Here is an 18,778-nt window from a genome sequence, read left to right as displayed (position 1 = left end):
TAGCCACACTCCCCACCCTCCTCAACACTCGACCGTTACCTACTATGTACGAAAAAAGGTCACTGCAGTGTAACCATAGGCCACCTTGCAGATCCAGACTTTCATGATGATGTACATGGAGAACATGCGAGGTTATTTGGGGAAAATAAGTACCTCATATGCCGAGAGGCAAAGCAATCTGTGGTACACGTATGTACGTGTCATGTCGGCTTTTTTTTGCAGTAGACGAGATAGGAAGTTGGTATTAATTAGATGAGGCTACGTTGGCCAAGCAAGCAGTAGTATCGTGATCAAGTTAGGCATCATTCACAACCAACAACCAATATCTTACGACATAGAATTCAATCACACTACGGTTTTGAAATTACAATGTCCCCCGGCCCTTGCTGAGCATTCAGCCGAGGATACGATACCGTCTTTGTCCCGCCCCCTCCGCCTTCAGTTCCACCTCTGAGGCCATCAAGAACCACTTACACAACCCACAGCTTCAACGGCCCCCAACCAACAAACCCTCCCCCAAAGTTGATGCCGGGATTCCCTTCCCTCGAGTCCATTCTCACCCACATATTCCCCTATCCCGCCAACCAATACTCTGCCAAGCCTCTTATCACGGGCTTCACGCTACCCTCGTGGGGCATTTCTGAGCGCTTGTTCCCAGCATAGCAGCCTCTGTGCTTACTGAATTTGGTACCATGTTCGTGTGTGTTGGAAGATGCGAGGATCCTTCCGAGATACGAGATCAGCGCCTATGAGATTGTGTCAGTCATGATCCATATCGTTGCCGTAGACGAATAGCCGCCCATTGATGTGAGGAGGAAGGCATTCGCGTAGGCACGAGTTGCAGGGCCTTTTGAAAAAGAGACGTCTGACCGTAAACTGTGGGAACGACACATGGGTTTGGGAGTCTGGCTCTAACATGAGAAGGACATGTCACAGGAAGATCACGCCGCACACTAGACATGGTATCCATGAAACTACTCGAGGCCCTTGTCGCAAGTGCTCCAGACGGTCTTGTCTCAGCCTGTAACAACCACTCGAGGTGATTCAGGTTGGTCACTCGCTGCAAACAGTATTTGCTCCGAAAATCATCTTGTCTTCAAGTCCAACAAAGCGTTGGACGTCAATTATATTTCAACAGACTTGGTGTGGACCAGATGCCTAATCATCTTGGTGCCTGCCTGGCTCAAGAACGCTCAGCCCACTCGAGATCAAATCTCAGAGGGTAAGACGCCAGAACTCCTTCCCTTATGTGCATAGTAAGATATATCATACAATGGGAATAATATAGAAAACAGTACAAGTCCCTCTATCCAGGAACAAACAAGCGACAGGGCCAGTCAATTGACTGCCTGTCATCGTATGCTATGTATATAACGCCATATCCCCCAATGTGATGCCCAACACCAGTCCTGCAGTGTCGTGAATGCAGGAAGATGCAAATGATACAAAAACGGTAGAAATCAGCGTCGTGTGGCCAGTGCCAGGCATTTCATGCAATCCGCTTGCTCAAATCATTGAAGATAGTAAATGGTATCCATATCCCGGGGATACAGCTTCTCCATTGGGTTGTTGATTTGCCAACGAAGGATCTTCTCTTCTTCACGTCCTTCAGAACTGTAAAAAACTCGGTAGCCTTCCATGGGACTGACCGGTTGGCTGCCTCGCTCTCGAATGCGATGCAGCATTGCGAGGCGTCCATCAATCGCCTCTTGCGCGTTCCGCACATTGTCCCAAATGGCAAACATGGCCTGAACCACTCCCTGAACCATGTGCACATTCTCAATAATGTCGCTTAGGTGGGAAAGACGACCACTTGCTGTAAAAACATCAACAGCCTCCGCCAAAACCATGGCTAGAACTGGTGCAGGTCCACTGAGGACTGTCTGGCCTCCACGATGAAGTCGTACAAGTGCCTTGGCCATATCCAATACTTGTGTTGCATGTTCATAGCATATTTGTATATTGTGGGATGTAGTTTGGGGCGAAAGGCGTCCTGCTGCCAGCGTATGGCGACTGAGCTTGATCATGGCATGGTTGTAAAGAAGGTGCATGGTCAAGAAAGGTCCCAGCTCCCCTGCTAGCGCTGCAGACTCAAGATTTGAAGCGGTAAAAGCCAACCGGGAAGGCAAGGCGTTGCGCCACTCTTGAATGCGCTTCAGAATTCGTTGAGATGGCTCCAGATCCGTTTCCATCACATTCGCTCGTCGAGCCATTCTGTAAATCCGGCATACGTCGTTAGACCAGATGTGTACCATCTGAACTAGGTACGCTGAAATGCCAAGCTCACGGTCTTGCGCGGTAGCGACGCCCGAGACGTAAGGGTTGAAGACAGGAGCGAATCCATCCATCTCACGCTCGAAGCTCTGACCATCGGCGGGGAGGCGGGTATAGATATCTTCGGCGTTAATCATTGCTAAATGGTCAGGAAAGCGACCGTCAAGGCGCTCTAGCATGTAAAGAGACCAGAAAGTCCTTCTCCTGGCTTCACAGTACCCAGCCTTGTTCATTCCGAACGGAAATGTGACGAGGCCGGCTTCCTTTGACTCTTCGATCTCGACGTTCAACTGAAGGCAAGCTGCTGAAGCTACCGCAGCTGAGATCATCTCACTAGCTTCAGATGAGCGGGAAATTGAAATATAGTAGAGTGCCAGTAAAACTCTAGTCTGAACCAACTGAATACAGTTGGCTGTGGTTAACTTCTGAGCATAGTGCGCAACAGACGCGTACTCAAAAGCGATCGCCTTCGGTCCGCCAGAAAGCGCAACACCGACAGCGAGAATGCTGTACAGGATCATCAAATCCTCCGGCGTCTTGCGGTGCCCCGGGTTTACAACCCATGCCTTGAAGACGTTCTCGGGGATGAATCGCACGATCATGGTGCTGTCGAGATGGACGAAAAAGTGAGAAATCACAGAACGAATAGACTGGGGGTCGGACAGGGAGGGGTCAGTTCGCCAAGCTTGGTTGAGCACGTCTTCGGAAATTCGAGGGAGTTCGATTGCGGGAGGTTGAATGGGGACGTGAGGTCTGGGAGCCTCAACAGGCGGCAGTGCGTGCACTGGCTCACCCATCGAAACGTAACTATCATAGCCCGATCGAAGCCTCTTGTGTGAGCCCGACTCTGGAGACTGGGGACGGAGAGTAGTTCGTGGCGACACCGGCGAACTGTTCTCGCTCTCATTGGGTATGGTTGGCCCATTCAATGTCCTGACATCGTCAAGCTCAGCCGGCGGTGTCGATGGTGATGTGTTATGCCCTCCTCGAGGCCTAGACAATGTTAACAAATCTAACTCGGAATGATGCTGCTCGATACAGAACTTACGCATTCTTGAATTTGCATACGCGACCAAACTTCTCGCACTGAACGCATCGAGGGTAGTCAGGATCACATTTTATCTTCTTCTCACGGCATGTCACACATGCAATCGCGAGTCGTTTTCTGGGTTTCCCAGCCTTGGTTACACCCCAGTGAGCGTTTACTGCCTCACCATCAATTACTGTCTTGCAATGACTGCCATCATCGTAGAAGTAGCACATTCCCTCGCCTGGCACTTCAGTGGCCCTGACAAATCTAGGTAAGAAATGTGTTCCGGTCCAGATCTTGGGGCCCAGTCCATCCTTTGAGGGAACACCATCAGTCGCCGTAGTGCTTGGTGTTGGTGGAGGGATTGGAGCTCCTTGTGAAGACCCCTGATCGTTGTAAGTGGGAATCACACGTTCCTTAGGACTTGGAAAGTGAAGCCGAAACTGGTCCTGTGGTGGTCGAAATGAACCATCTCGAGATCCTAGAGAGTACTCAGATCGGCTTTCTTGGTGCACAGACCATCGGCCAGGTTGCCCTTCAGTAACTGATTCCTGGCGGGCATGCTCGCCATTGCGGAATCTAGGAGAGGCTGAACCAGAGTAAGACCGTGAGAGGCCATGGGCTGGGTGTCGGTCCGCTTCGAACTTGTTGTCGTAGGTGCGTGGTTGTGATAATGAAGGTGACAACGTGGGCGGGAAGTAAGATGTTGAATGATGTCTGTCACCAGATGGCGCACGAGTGCGATCCAGGGGAGATGTAGTAGAATAAGAGTTGTTGTGCTCTGAAAGGGGCGAGTGTGCTGGTCGGCCAGCTGGTGGTGGAGGTCCGAAGATACTACTCAAGGAAGGAAGTTGTTGTCGCGGCGCAGCTTGTGTGGTCGACTCTGGCCTTGACTGTTCACCATTCATCTTCTGATCTGCAGGCATTTCTGTTGTCAGAGACTTGTCATAGTTGTTCATGGATGGCGATGTAGGAGCTGGCGAGATCCAAGGTCGGTCCGCAGATGAGTTAGTAGAATAGGTCGATGCGCCTGGGCTTGTCGACTCTGGAGGAGTATTTGGGAAAACCAAACGAGGACGAGAATCTATGCTAGGTAAGACACCCATTGAGAGGACTACTCGATATGGCTCGAGTGGCAGCAAAAGAGCATTTGAGGCTGGAGAAACAGTGCTATAAAAGAGCTTCAAGGTCGAATAATGTAAACCGGCGCCGAATAATTGGTGGGGGAGGTCAGCAATTATCTATCCCCCTCGGATCGGATACAATTATTACACCAGCGGCGCGGCTCTTTTTGGGGCCAGCGTTGCTAAGACAGGCCACCGTAAAAGACGCGGTGGTACCCTAATACGGATAGCCCAAGACCAGGAACAAGCTGGTCTAGGAAGGGAAAGGAGGGGATGTACCAATCCTAACACGATCCAAACTGTCGGGTTGGGCGTGATGGTTTAATACTAGGAGAAGTCTACCAGTTGTCGGCCGATCCACCAAGTATACGTGGTTAGAAGACACAAACGTGTAGAGGGAGGGAAAGAGAAGCCTCTATCTGATGAAAAACCAAGACGGTTGAAAAGTGATATAATTGAGACAGTTGTCAACTTCCAGCATTGGCTGGTTGGCGATGACTGCCAACCGCTTGGTTAACGACCGAAGCGCCTCCGCGTGGTAGAGGCGTGGGCGTGGACACTTTTGCTGGGTGTGGCCTTGGCTCCTTAGATTTGCGACAAGACGGATCAAAGAACGCCCAACGGAGGTTTGCATCCCTGTCCCAGTCTCTCAATCCCAGTCCCCCAATCCCGCCACGCGAAATGCGAGTCCCGGAGCGCCTCGTTGGAGGTGTGCCGTTGTCCACACGTGTACGGTGAATATCTGTGGCCTTATTTGCATGGGACATGATGGGTCCCAGGCTGGATGACTTGCGGATACTAGCGCAGATGTCGAGCGATCCCAGACTGTTGGCCATCGACGCCAACGGCATTGTGGGTACAGTACATGACATGGCGTGCGAGCCAACCCAACGGCTCTCGTACACCCCTAAGCAGTCCAGTGCTTGGCGATGATCCTATCTGCAGGGATAGAGGCATGGGTCGCCGGGCACCGGGGGACGGGGCCGCGTGGGCGTGGCACGCCGATTTCTAGGAGTGTGTGGCTGATAGATGGATAACTGACGGCTGATGGCTCCCCAAGACCCAGGATACCAGACGCCGGCGTTGCGGCAAGCGGCCAGCGTCCAGCGGCCAGCGGGTTGTGGGTGATTGTGGATGAGCTCCAGAATGCCGCGCAACACACAAGACAATCTTTAAAAACGGGGTGTATTTCAGCCAGAGAGCTCTCAACAAGAGTCAGGGAACCCGCCAAGGGGTGACGCCTTCTGTCAGCAAGATCCCTGATTCAGAGTAGGAAGCGGGAAGTAAAACCCAGGATAAGCAGTTGAGTAATAACATGCGTCGAAGAGATACCATCGCAAATTTGTTCAAAATACCCAGGCTAACAATGCCTCACCACCTTCCTCCCTTGGTAGCCAGGAGAGAGACTAAACGAACCAGGGTCTGCCAAGGAGAGTTCCTGTGAGCCCGTCTAGAACTTCAGCTCTTCCAGAAAGATATCCTGGTACGGGCGGCCGCCAGTAGCCGCGCTTAAACGCTCGAAACACTTTTTTAAAGTAAATAGAGTTTATATCGAACTCTTTTTCCCACTCCATGTCGTGCAACGCAAAACAGTGAAGGGCCGTTGGTCTTGGCACTCAGTCAGAAACTCCCGCGTGGCGTTGTGTAAAGACTTTGAACGCTGAGTGTTGTGGCGTTGTCGGTAGAAGTGTATAAGCATGTCACACAGAAATACTTGGCTCCTGTAAGCCCTGCTGTAAACCAACTCCCCACAGCTCTCACATATGCCATGCATGTACCGGCAGGCCACGGGTATGTAGGCAGAGTGCCGTGAACGAACAAAGGAATCGCCGGGTTTCTGAAGACCCCGCTGGAAAGCATAAAAATAAGCAACAGGCTAAGCCAATATAGTTGAGTACTTCTAGCTCCATAAAAGTGCTCTGTAGGTAGTAATCAATTTCTCAGCAATAATTGAGCAGGAGGCGGAACAAGTGCATTATGCCCATCGAGGTTATTGTTGTCTGTCGTGGCTGTAGCTGTGCGAATACTGTCATAAAATGAATCGCATTGACCTCTGCTTGTACTCGGAATCACGCCGGCGACAGTACGGAGTAGTCGAGTCAGGAAGTAAGTAACGGCATATATTGACCCCTGAAGCTCAGTCCGTCGGACTCCAATGATCCCACCGTTGACCCAAGTGCGGCGTCGTTTAGCGGCTTCGTCTGGACTAATGGATCTGTACCACCTGCAGCTTGGGGTAAGACACTAGAAGATGAGCGAACATTCAACCTCGCCAATGCACTATAAATTATCGTGAAGCTGGACTAGTGATAATGATTTAACGGGAACGATAGAGCAGTTTCAATGCCCGGTCGCCGAGCAATGCTGATGGGCTATAGACAATCCGAAATTTTTGGCCCAGTTTGTACTGCTGCTGTCAGTATTGTGCGGGTGAACATAGGTAGTTGGCAATTGAGGTACAAAAATGTCACACCTTCGGAGCGACGAGCTCATGATCCGGCTCGTATACTCGGGTAGGCGGGAAGGCTGACTGTCAGCCAGTATCCGTTGTCTAAATGGTTCAGTGTCTGCATCATTTCGTAATCCAAGCAGCGCCAGAATGATATCTGAACCGCTTTCAGTAAATATTGCGAGCACCTAGGGTGGTAGCTGGAAATTACGCTTGCCAGCCGTGGCTTGAGAGGTAGGGAATTGACTCTTACGCTCTGTGATGCTCATGTCCGAGGAGCGCTGCGGTGGATAAGGCGCTCGGCATACCCAATTAAGAGATCCAACCTGAGATTGTGCTGGCAATAAGATGAAATGCCAAGCCCTATAACACGGGGGAGTGCTCGCGGGTTCTGATGATGCCAAATTTGGCAGGCTGCATAGCACTTCCTGGTTACAAAACGGTGAGCTGGAGCAACCGAGGTGCTGATTTGATGGCATGAGGATCTTCCCATGGTAAGACCGTTGGTAGCGATAGTATGCAATTGTTCTTAGGATATCATCCCACTCATCATAAGAATATCCAACTCTAAAAAGCATCGAGGCTCTTTTATTTGCTTAATTGTTGGACATTATGCGCTCACCCCCTGATGGATGATTATAATTATCGGTCGGCTGCCAAAGCTCATGTCGATCTCCAGGGCGGGACGAATAGACTTTGCACCAGATTTACAGAGCCGTCGTTGCGGCGCTCGTGGTTCTATCGACAGCTTCCTGGGGAGATTTGCTTTTCGCGCAGTGCCGGCCATGACCCTAGGTTGCAGGTCCCCAGATCCATGGATATGACGTCTTGGCCGCGTGCGGCACATGGTCCAAAGGAGGTGTGGCATGTCACGGCAGTCGTACGATCTTTTGACGCTAGTCCGTACTGGCGCCTCATCGTTTCGCCGTCATTCCAGCAGTGGAGTAGGCTCGGATATATGTAGGCGTCCTGGGGCGCTGTGGGCGTGCTCCATAGCGTCAGAGTGTGGCTGTCCATTCCGGTAATTGTCAGCAGCATCTTGGTATTACCGATAGCCTTGCCGTGACTACCTACCTACCTACCTAGTTAAGTGTGGTAGCTAACTCAGCAGAAGGGCCCAAACGCATGACGCGCCGTTATGTTCGGCGAAACGAACGACAAGTAAACAGATAGGGGAAATTGAAATGTGTAAGCCATGATGAAGCAAACCCGAGAGAATGGATTGCTCCACTCCGATAACACCCTTTGGCGGAAATAAAGGTATCAAATTGGGAAACTTGCGAGTTCAAGTCCGTAAAGTCCGCGTATCCAGAAAGTCTGTCTGTCTCCCTTGGAAATTGGCAAAACAACGAGTTGGGAATGACAGTCGTTCGATGACGATTCAAATTTCGTTGTTTCATGTTTGGGACAAAGCGTAAGCCACCAACACATGCCATCGAACCCAGGTACAAGTGCAAGTGCATTTCACTTGGGTTAGGTCGAGATAATTGCCAGTTACCCTTTGAGGAAGGCACTGCTACCAATCACGGCCAATCATGCACCTGCTCTGTCGGGATGGATCTTCTCAGTCGGTACCTTCCAAATTGACTTCGACTTCCACTACCGACGAGTTTCCAGCTGCACCTGCCAAAGATTCGGGTAGCACGTGCCACAAAGCTATGGGAAAATTTGATACAGGGATGCATCGTGAAGCTTTCTATTAAAGTTCCGACGACATGCGTACATAATTTTCGACGTTGCGCCGAAGATATTCGGGCCATGGTCAGAGTTGTATCGCTTCATATGGATCCATATGTCGACCAGGTACAAACCAACTGGTAAGTTGCTTACACCGAGGTGGATTCGACGCGACGTCGCTTGCTGCAATGAACCACCAGAAACACAGCTCAGATATCGAGGCGGCACGCACAGGTAGACAAAGCTCGTTGGACAGGATACGCACTAAATCGAACAATTACCAGGCATGCGGTTGAATCATCTTGATTCTGCACTCATACCAGATGGACTGGAAATCGCTAGGCTCTACAGTAGGTCACCTTCTACACCCGTACCATAAGCCGCTTGTCAAGGAGTGCTCCAACGCAAACAAGGGAACACTTCCTGGCGCCCGCTGGCGTCGGCCGCTGGAGCATGGGTTCAATGAAAGCACAGGACATGATAGGACCTCGGTAATCTGTCTGTGCGAAGAAAAGCGTGTGCAGTACGTACCATCTCGGCTACCGACGAATGCCCTGCCCTGCTAGAACGAGCTGTCAGATCAGTGATCACTCATCAAAAAATCAATCTCTCCTCCTTCTGCAGAGGCTTCTACCCCGGATCCACTACCGTGTCGCGGATCTCACATGGGACCCAGGCAGGGTATCTTTTTCGACTGCCTAATCCAGCTTCATCTCCGGCCTCTACCCGCAAAAGACACTATCCGGTGCCCTTTTCTTTTAATCTTTCCTCGCACTTGTTTGTCGCTCGGCCGAGTCCCCAGAAGACCGCCTTGCCCTCCTCTTACTTGGCACCTCGCTTGTCGCTAACAATGTTGTAACGTTAACGCCCAGTCTGTACAGATGGTTTCAGCTGCAGGTAGCATTGACACTATGGAAAGGATCAACAATATTAAAACCAGATATTTCGGTTCACAGAGATTTTATCCCCGCTAGGGAGTGCCTCACTATGTTGACAGTTGGTCTTCGTCATCAGCGCCACACGCCTAAAGACATAAGACATTGAGTCTTGGCTCTCCTGAGATACCGTCGCTGCGCTGTACGAGGGCGTATGAGGGGTTTAAGCCCCCAAGTGCCCCTCATTTCAAGGCTGCATTGAAAGTACGGTGGCTTTACCGCACAACGAGAACATGAAGAGGATTACCATCAAACACCTTTGGACAGCATCATCAAAAGATGTATGTATTGTCTGATATAATTCTTGCGCCCGTCACAATAGTATCAAGTCAGTGTCGGAGACCATGGACGCTCCAACTCGACTTACACTACAACTCTCATCCAAGGGTAACTGCCGCTAACCAGGGATGCCAAGCGGTTACCAGGATATTCGGACCAACGTAACGTGGGCGCTAGGGTTCAAGGGGTGAGCGCAGCCTCCAGGTAACGGCTCTTGACAGGAGGTGCACACTGGTGTGAAGTTAGTGTGACCTCCCTCTCCACACCGTTGGGCTCGCCGCTCACTTTCTTTCTCTCTCGGTCCCGACGGGAGCGAAAGGAACCTACCTTGACTCGGCATATCACAGCCACACCAATCACATTGCAGCCCCATCGCCTAATGTGGACAAAAGAGTTGAAGCTCATGAGCTAATTCACACTGGTGCCTACACACAAATATGTGTCAGACGAAATCAGATTGAGCTCTATAGGGTGCAAGTCGTAACTTGCCTTGTCAACGAAGCTGTCAGCAAATTCGTAGCTTACCGAGTATCTATCAGCCAGGCGCATGTACAGCCTCTCTGGGGTATAAGATCGCTCAAATGGAATGGCCCCGTTATAATCCAAGTACGCTGCCCCATGGGAACATCGTGCTGAGGGCCTGTTCAAGTAGAGGATATTCCTCCGAGTTAATCAAACTCTCGTACGGGAAGCGCATGGTTGCAGTGGATCGACATAGTAATCACATCGGCAAACGTTAAAGCGTATATCCAGAATGCAGATACGGCATTACGTTCCGCTTTCCCATCTCGGTTCGCCATAGTTTGAACACTAGATACGCACCACGCATCATCAAGATTGAGGGATCTCCTAAAGGAACATCAGGCCCATCACAAACGACATGTGCGATATCATTCGGTGGCTGAACAATGATGACATCATGGCTCTCAGACATATCTTATTCGTTTATTTCCCTGCAAGCCATGCAATTACGATGTACATAATCATGATACAAACTCTACATCAGAGCGTCCTGCTCTTTGCCTTGGAGCACTCTACGACAGTGTTGAACCAAGTGCGCATGATCTCGACAATGTTGACAGAGCTGAACATGCAAAATGCTGTTTCGAAGTGTTGATACAACTGCCATGACAAACGCGCAACAAACCCGCACTCTCCCAGGGCCCCTGACGAGCCTAAATAAAAACTCGCTTAGACTTACTGAAAACAGACTAGACCTAAAGGCAAACCGGCAATTGCTAGATGGCGCGGACCTGGAAATAGACAGATGTGCCGCGGACGGCAAATGTCGATCTTCGGGTCGGGTACTAGAGCCACAAGTCCGGAATTAACACTCCGTTGAAGATGGCCGAGCCGGTATGTTTACACGCGACAAGATACCGAGTTCCAAGTTCGGAAAGGCATTCGAGATGAGCGTATCAGGGCCGTGCAGATCATGACCTACCACGACATCATCGAACTCATGAAGTCACCTTCAATTGGTTGTGCATACATACATACTGTATGTGATTCTTTCGCCCTGTCATACACTACAACAGCGTTCCCAACGTTCTCCTTGTTGCAAGGCAGACCCGCCTGTACGTACCGAGCGCAAATCCCCACGCACGTCCAGCCGCGGAATAGACGTCAAGCGCGCGAAAGTCACACAGGTTTACAGATTGGTTACTAAGAAACGCGCTAGCTCTGATTCTAATAGCTCGCCAATAGCCGCCTCTGTTTGATTTAGACGGATTTCCGCTTTTGTCTTACGGAGTCGGAGACATTTTCAGACCCGGAGACATCTCTGCCGAGATTGGAAGGCATGAAACTATCCGTAATCTAGGCGCTGATGATAAAGTGTTGCATTCAGGGCCTCGTTGCGTAACGGGCCAAAATGCACTTTTCAGTTTTCGTCAGAAAGGTGACTTTTCAGCTGCCTCAGTTCGGCTGTTACCCTTGACTTCTCCTGGCCATGGGTTTGCAGTGGTCATCTTACACTGGATCAAAAGTAGGATAGCAAAGCTTGCCTCGCACCGTCGCATTCCTACAGCAGACCGAACGCACGCATCGTGCCATAATTCTACGCTAGGGCAGCTCCTAGTCTCCCTACGTGTCGAGAGGAAGGTGATATACTCCGTATGGGAACAGATAGGGCACAGCCTGACAACGTACAGCCAGCTTGCAACTACCTAATCTAATGGGGGCTGTGCCTTTGTTTTCTCCTAGGCCAGTAGCCTAGGTTGCAACTTTAAGTCCAATAACCAAATAATTGGCCCACTTGAGAAGCCCTTCTCGAATATTTCCTCGCAGATGGCGCTACTGGATGATCTTTGAAGAGCCTCATCGATTTTGGGTTATGAGAAGGCAGAACGGATTCATTCAGTCTGAGCACTTGCATGTATATGAGGAACATCATGAACTTGTTCTTTTTCTCAACACGGTATCCATTTTTAGAAGAACATTTCCACACTAAACCATTCCCTGGATTCAGACAAGATGGCCGACAGTGCTGGATTTTCAGCTGCCACCGCAAGTCAGGGCCTATCTTGGCTGGGAGACGATAAAATAGCGCAATGATTGGAGGGTAAATGTCCTTGCATCATTTTTCCCACCTCACATCTTCTGCTTCGGCACTCTGAGCCATGGTAATTACATTGCATGGCATGGAGGATTGGTGAGGGATTACGGTACATCCAGGGGCATACAAGAGTTCGTACTTGACACACACTCAGTGTCGCACGGAGTCAGACAGAGGTCATTTTTTGTCTCGAGCGAAGGTTGGGGGCCTAAGGTATCAACCAATCATATGACAGTCGGAGTAATGCCGAACCTGTGCAGGGGGGTGACGTTTGAGAGCGAGCGGCATCCGCATGTCAGAGCGAAATTCGCTTGTGATTTTCCCGCTGTCACTCGCGGTATCATCCCATGTTTGGAGATGGATTGCCTTGGATCTTGCTTCATGCGGCCATCCCTTTCACGACGGTGCTATGACAAGGTTTACTGTACCTGGTTTAAGCCTCTCGGCAGTCTACAGCCTACAGTATGCCCCAAACACAAGCCAATGTAGGTACCTACCTGTTGTACTGATCTGATGGGAACAGCATCTCCATGCCACATGTCCTCTGTCGATGTTCGTACCGCTACTCCAATGTCGTTGGCCTAGTTGAAAGCACGGTTATCCCTCAGGTGTTTGTTTGTTCAACGACCTGCCAAATCGGAGATGCCAGTACGTAAGAACCATCCGTATATGCATCAGTGACATAGTCAACACAAAACTTTGAAGAAAAAAACTATTTGTTTGATCGACAACGGTGCTGAGCATCAACCCTGGGATCAACATGCATACCGTCTTCTGAATGTGGTATTATTACGACACGATGGACTTGTAACGCGCACACAAAATCGACAATACGTACCGTGGTTACGAACATACATGTGACACCGTCTTGTATCCCGGTCATTTATGACAGATTTGGTTCTGGCGCCGGCTTATTCACCCGATCTGGATCAGATACAAAGCAAAAAGAGCAACAAGTACCGGCATCTTAATGCAACAGTCCCGCAGCCTCCATGGGGCCATGTCCTGGGGAGTCTTAGCCTTTGGGGTCTCTCCATACACAATCCAACAGCGCATTGACTGGATTGCAAATCCCTCTCTACTCTAAAACTCTAGGTACTGTACCCGGCTACAACGCTGTCTTTATGGCTGAGTCATGGATTTTGTGGACTTGATGAATTGATTGACTCGGCGAATCCCTCTCGGCATATCGCCCAACTTACTTTCACGGCATTATCTGACGGGCTAGGGTTTAGCGTCCAGAAAAACAGGAGAAACAAACAAGTGAGAGATCCACCAAGATTGGGATATCTCGGTCCCGCACGGTAGCGTATTGTATTTCGCTACACCCCGAGGGCAAAGCATTTTGCGAACGGACGAATGCGCAACCAAATTACTTCTTTAGCCCTTCCTTCCTTCGCTCGCTCGCTCGCTCGTTTGCTGGCGTGCCTTGTTGGTGCAGTAAGATGCAATATCACACTGACGCGGCCGAGATCACGCCGTAGAGCGGCTTATCCGAACCCCCCCGCCCCCATCATGAGTCTACGGTCACAGGATCCAGGGATCTTGGCCACTGTTTATGGCCCGGTCCATTGCAGTGTTGTTGGGTAGGATATAACGTTACTTGGCATCCCCGAGCGGTGCTACTACAGTATGAATCTCAAGTGTCGTCAGTCAGCCAGACACACCCGTGTAAGTGAACAGAGATCAGCACAGAAAGATATACAGCACCAAATGGGCGATTTATGCGGCTCGTCCGGGATATATTCCGCTATGCCCTGCGCCGAGAGATATTAGGCGAGCAACAAGGTTTTGGAACTTCTGGGGTCGGGCGGCCGAAACTACGGGCTTCTGTTTGAGAGTCGATGGTCTAGCCCAGCTGTCCAGGCACCACACCTGGGAGATCTGTGGCGCAGGCGCGAGACATTTTGATTGATGCTGGCTCTGTTTTAACAGCTACCGGTGCGCCAGCTATACACTGGCCAGGTATTTAGGTGCCGGGCCCAAAACCTAAACCAACTTAGTGTGTTTCTCGGCATTTCGTGAAAGTCCGTAGATCGGGTAAGGATATCCAAGATGAAAAAGACGACAGCTTTTTGTTCGAAATTGCTTATCCTTCAGGGTATCCATAGAGCCTCGAGTCAAGTGAGTTCATCCTCACAGAACTACGATATCTGGATCGAAACTAAGCCCCGTCTGTGCCGCTCTGATGATGGGGTCAACATCCCCTTATTTGTCTTGGCATAATACTCTGGTCGTCTTGTGTTGGCTGCTGGCTGCTTATCGCCTACGCGGGAAACCATTTCCGTGATGCACTGGTGGTGCTACAATACCTAGCCTTAAGAGAAATGCCTCCATCGTCAACCAACAGACCTCCGTGGTTTGATGGTATACGACTCAGCTCCACCGGTACTTGTGGCACCAAACCCGTTGTCGCTGTGATTCCGACGCCCTATGTTCTAGCCATGGATACGGAGTACGGGTTCAGTTCTGAATGCATACATTGTGTTGGGTCCAGTTCAGGTCACCCAATTATTGAAACCGGTAGTATGGTATGAGACCTGCGAACAGGTATCCCAAATGGTCGCAGGATTGTGGCGAGAGGCACTCAGTTACCAACGAGGACAACTGTCAGAGCGCCAAGAAACCGGGGTCTCAAGATTTCGACCAGTCGGGAGAGCGTCTGTCCGATGAGTGTATTAAACAGGGATAGGGGGTCTCATCGCGGGCAATGGCAGTGACAATGTCGCAATGAAGATTGACATGGGGCTTCTGCCACATGCGGTAATGCAACAGTCTCACATGCCGGTAAGTGAAAGTTCTACGGTTAACTTGTTTATTAATATCTCTTATTACCGGGAATCGCATAAACCCCTGCGATATAGGTTAGGTGACTCTTGGTCATATAGGGTGACTTAATATCAGAAGCTTGATATTGAATGCTTGTGTTTATAATAGCTTGTAGTAATGTTTCAATAACCGTGTTATCATACCCTGTAGTGGTTTTCTTCTTTTTCTGTGTTTCTTCAAGTATGCGACTAGTATTGTCACGGTGTGTGTTGTATATTATGTTGTATATGGTGTTCAACGGTTTCTGCCACTCATAGTGTCAAGAGTTATGAGTCTGGGTGACACTGAGTAATATTCCAAATAGGTCTAATGAATTCATATAACCTTGGATACGCAGAAGATTACATATAAACAATAGCTCACCATCTCATAACTGTGACACGTCCTTATTCATTTGATAGAAGCACCTGGATCTTGATGCTATGAGCTGGTGTCACGACCTGAGATGACCCAGTTGACAACATGATCAGCGATAGCAAGGGAGTGAGAATGCAAGTTCAATATGTAGTAACCGGATAAGTCTCGCGTATATCTGAATATACGAGTCGAGCTAAAATTGAGCTTTTTCATGAGAGTATCTCGTGTGTATCGCTGTGCTTCCTGTCCATGATGCATACTCGTGACCCATGGCAGAAGCGAGAATACACTATCTCCAGGACTGTTGACATAAAAATTGCCAAAAAGATGACATTAGCCTACGAAGTGTGTACTGAAAGACCAGTACATGAGTTTTGATCCTGGGAGCTCATGAGTTTCTGGTTGAGCTGATGGTCCTTGGTGCCCCAGAGTTCCATCATGAAAGATGGTACAGCCTTCAATTTATTCAGCTTCGATGAGATGAAAACTTGAAAGTGATAGTTGGAGTGCCAAGTAGGCATGCATATTGCATCGGGTGCTCTTTTATGAAGAACAATTACTGAGAGAACACAATGGCGTGCTAATCTGTCAAACTCCGAGAGAGCTTCACACAAGGACAATACCGATGGAAGACTGTGCGAGAAATCCAAATTAAACGATTTTTTTTACTCGATGCAAGCAAACTGTCTTAAGTCTCTCGCACTTATCATGAGAACTGGGTAATAACATGTGAATCTATCGGCCGATTTCTCCATGCCTCAATATAAATCCATCGAAAGGGTCCAGTGACGATCCGAGGGCGCAAAGATCAGTTAATTACAAGAAGAGACCTCTATGAAGCTAAAGCCTAATTTATTATACTGTTTTGTTATCAAAAGGATCGTGTTTAACCTCCATCACTTCTCAAAAGAAATCGTTGTCTCGAGCGGGAACTTCATTGACATGTGAAGCACGAAGCATTCAGATCAGCAGCAAAGAAATAAGATATCAACCATGCCTTAGAGTTATTCGATATAATAAGACTTGAAGCTTGTATAAAAACCTTCTTTCCAATACTGGCTACATGGTTAAAAGAAGCGACACAAGATTATACGTATGATGCTTGACTCCGGGGAGCATGTGGAATGAAAATTGGAGATATCGTACGCAATTGTAAGTGCTTCAAACTTATACTACGTGAGTTGTAGTGAAGATGGTCTCAAGGACATTAAAAAGTGAGTGTCGCTTGAAGTTCACCATGCAGAACACTCGCATACGGGTGTATGACCCTCCAAGATTCGTGAGCAGAAGAAGGGGAACACAAGAGCGACTTAAACTACCGTTATTAGAGTATCATTCGAGCTCACACATATAATCGGTGTCATTGTATGTAAATGACCGATACTGGCATTCTGTTGTCAAGCCATATCGAGGGTCAGCACGGGAGGAGCGCCGGCATTTGTATTCATGTGACGCCGCATGAGCACTAAGGAGCATTTAATAAGATATGAGATGCAATTGTTCTTATACTCATAGAATGAGAAGTAGACGCGTACCAATGAGTTTGTTAAGCTGTTGTAACTTGCGTGTCAAAGGTTACCATGACTAACCTTTTGACGAAACATAACATACACTCCATTAGTGGTGAAATAGAATCGTGTTAGCTTTATATAGAGTATTCAAAGAGGGTTATGGCATTAAAAATAGAGAAATACGTTGAAAGTATCGATGCCGTTATACAACGGGATTAGAACTAAGGCTATAGCAAACTCCGATATTGTATCTGGTCACGAAAATAAACCGAAAAAGGGACATCCCAATCATGGAAAGGTAACGTCATATCTAAACGGGTGCTTAACGCTGTGCAACTATTGCGGGTGAAATCGCCTCGCACAAGACAAAGTCGTATGACTTTGTTGGTAGGTTCAATAAAGCGAATAATGCGGTTTATTTCACGGTATATTACGTGTCGGATTTCGGGGTTTACACAACATCAAACCCTTCTGTATTAACTAATACTGCATATTGATTGTGTTGGTTGTGAGCTCATGAGGTACAGTATAAGAAATGCAAGAAACCTTCTTTATCTTTCATTATTCACTGTCCTCTATCGCTCGCAAAATGATATCACAGCTTAACTCCATCTTCCATTCCTTTTCCAACCTCACTCCACGGAGTCAACGTCTGGCGATAGCAGCGGCAGCCGGGGTAATTATCGGGATCCCGGTCTTCCGTATCGCAGCCGAAGACTACCGTGGATATCTTGCTCTCGGACCCGGAGGTCCACCTCACAACCTCATCGGATGGATTGGTCAAATCCTCCTAAAGCCACTGAAGAGGGAATCTTTTCATACTAACTGTTATGATGAGAAGGCATGTGAGAAGGCAGGTCCTAATGGACATATCGCTTTCTTGAGCGAGAAAGATGTCCCTGTTCGTAAAGCACCGAGACCGATGATAGGGAAGTGGACGGCTCCGAGTCGACAGCTGACGGATATGGCGAACCACTCTCTTATCGATGTATGTGTATCGACTCAGCAGAGATTCATTCTCTTGACTAACAGTGTCAGCGTTACCAATCATTCCTGTCATCTCTAGCATCATCGTCTTCCTCAAAGCTCAAGATCGCAACATCTCTTGCAGAGCGACGAGGCCCAGCCCTCTTTGTAGCTTCCAACAAGCCTTCCCATCCTATCGCAAAGGGTACAGGAGGAGAGATTGGGCATATGCATGGCAGCGATGGTTCAACGCATATTAATCTGGCTCCAAAGGATGCAAAGCTTGTTTTAGAGAGAGGCTGGGGTCAGCGTCACCCGCTGAGTGGTACTGTTCTGTATCTTGGTAACGTGATGGTTTACGCGCCGAGGAATGAGGATGAGCTTGAGATTGTGAAGAATATTACGAGAGCGGGTGTGAAGTTCATGCTTGGTGAGGAGTGTTAGGTCAGAGGAGCGGGATTGAGGACATATAATATCGTGTTCAAAGGATGCGAGGGCAGATTCATTTATGACAACCACCTCTCTTTCTATTCCAACATGTAATCACATAGTATACAGTCTCTGAAGAGGTAACATGAGGGTACAGCAATATCCCCATACTGGATACTGGATATTGCGACCTACCGTGATGATATGCTCCAGCCTGAATTCAGAAAGAACTGATAACAACTGCATCAGCCATTAACTGCAACTATGAAGTCTTGCCTACGTGAGTAATACAGATAATGGATACGTGGCAGCTCACAACCCAAAAATGATACAGACAACGAAATAAATACTGTAACAAAAA

The 18,778-nt window shown here is 48.9% G+C and overlaps 6 protein-coding genes across 8 annotated transcripts; 2 read left to right on the top strand and 4 right to left on the bottom strand.

Moving 5' to 3' along the window:
* Positions 1-312: 312 nt before the first annotated feature.
* FOXG_01519 (uncharacterized protein) lies at positions 313-4,879 on the bottom strand. Its single transcript, XM_018378377.1, has 3 exons — positions 3,323-4,879; positions 871-3,267; positions 313-746 (listed from the first exon to the last, which is right to left on the bottom strand). Exons 1-2 carry the CDS (start codon positions 4,408-4,410, stop codon positions 1,512-1,514), a joined length of 2,844 nt encoding a protein of 947 aa, XP_018234288.1. The 5' UTR covers positions 4,411-4,879; the 3' UTR covers positions 313-746; positions 871-1,511.
* A 16-nt stretch (positions 4,880-4,895) lies between these two features.
* Positions 4,896-5,401, bottom strand: FOXG_18121 (uncharacterized protein; the record flags this gene model as incomplete). The annotated part of the gene is made up of 1 exon (XM_018398168.1): positions 4,896-5,401. Exon 1 carries the CDS (start codon positions 5,298-5,300, stop codon positions 4,896-4,898), a length of 405 nt encoding a protein of 134 aa, XP_018234287.1. The 5' UTR covers positions 5,301-5,401.
* A 1,063-nt stretch (positions 5,402-6,464) lies between these two features.
* Positions 6,465-6,714, top strand: FOXG_18120 (uncharacterized protein; the record flags this gene model as incomplete). Its single annotated transcript, XM_018398167.1, has 2 exons — positions 6,465-6,534; positions 6,659-6,714. 2 exons carry the CDS (start codon positions 6,465-6,467, stop codon positions 6,712-6,714), a joined length of 126 nt encoding a protein of 41 aa, XP_018234286.1.
* A 5,835-nt stretch (positions 6,715-12,549) lies between these two features.
* FOXG_01518 (uncharacterized protein) lies at positions 12,550-13,400 on the bottom strand (the record flags this gene model as incomplete). Its single annotated transcript, XM_018378376.1, has 3 exons — positions 13,164-13,400; positions 12,823-12,906; positions 12,550-12,732 (listed from the first exon to the last, which is right to left on the bottom strand). Exons 1-3 carry the CDS (start codon positions 13,206-13,208, stop codon positions 12,550-12,552), a joined length of 312 nt encoding a protein of 103 aa, XP_018234285.1. The 5' UTR covers positions 13,209-13,400.
* A 2,449-nt stretch (positions 13,401-15,849) lies between these two features.
* Positions 15,850-15,951, bottom strand: FOXG_18119 (uncharacterized protein; the record flags this gene model as incomplete). The annotated part of the gene is made up of 1 exon (XM_018398166.1): positions 15,850-15,951. One exon carries the CDS (start codon positions 15,949-15,951, stop codon positions 15,850-15,852), a length of 102 nt encoding a protein of 33 aa, XP_018234284.1.
* Positions 15,952-17,470: 1,519 nt separating this feature from the next.
* FOXG_01517 (uncharacterized protein) lies at positions 17,471-18,725 on the top strand. 3 transcript variants are annotated; one of them, XM_018378375.1, is made up of 3 exons: positions 17,476-17,543; positions 17,864-18,010; positions 18,061-18,677. In XM_018378375.1, exons 2-3 carry the CDS (start codon positions 17,945-17,947, stop codon positions 18,430-18,432), a joined length of 438 nt encoding a protein of 145 aa, XP_018234283.1. In that variant the 5' UTR covers positions 17,476-17,543; positions 17,864-17,944; the 3' UTR covers positions 18,433-18,677. The 3 variants fall into 3 exon arrangements, with proteins under 3 accessions (XP_018234281.1, XP_018234283.1, XP_018234282.1); XM_018378374.1 differs by having other exon boundaries at positions 17,476-17,559; XM_018378373.1 differs by having other exon boundaries at positions 17,471-18,010; positions 18,061-18,725.
* The last annotated feature ends 53 nt before the right edge of the window (positions 18,726-18,778 follow it).

Source organism: Fusarium oxysporum, chromosome 5 (genome assembly GCF_000149955.1).
Source record: "Fusarium oxysporum f. sp. lycopersici 4287 chromosome 5, whole genome shotgun sequence".
Classification (NCBI taxonomy): domain Eukaryota; kingdom Fungi; phylum Ascomycota; class Sordariomycetes; order Hypocreales; family Nectriaceae; genus Fusarium; species Fusarium oxysporum.
The sequence above is the reverse complement of the archived record's forward strand: the minus strand, read 5'-3'. Positions and strand labels throughout refer to the sequence as shown.

Bases quoted from the DNA above. Each gene is read 5' to 3' on its own strand.
- FOXG_01519 (XM_018378377.1), bottom strand. From the start codon at position 4,410: ATGGGTGTCTTACCTAGCATAGATTCTCGTCCTCGTTTGGTTTTCCCA. The intron at 3,268-3,322 runs GTAAGTTCTGTA...AACATTGTCTAG, and splicing joins GTATGCAAATTCAAGAATGC to GCCTCGAGGAGGGCATAACA.
- FOXG_01517 (XM_018378373.1), top strand. From the start codon at position 17,558: ATGCAAGAAACCTTCTTTATCTTTCATTATTCACTGTCCTCTATCGCT. The intron at 18,011-18,060 runs GTATGTGTATCG...TAACAGTGTCAG, and splicing joins CGAACCACTCTCTTATCGAT to CGTTACCAATCATTCCTGTC.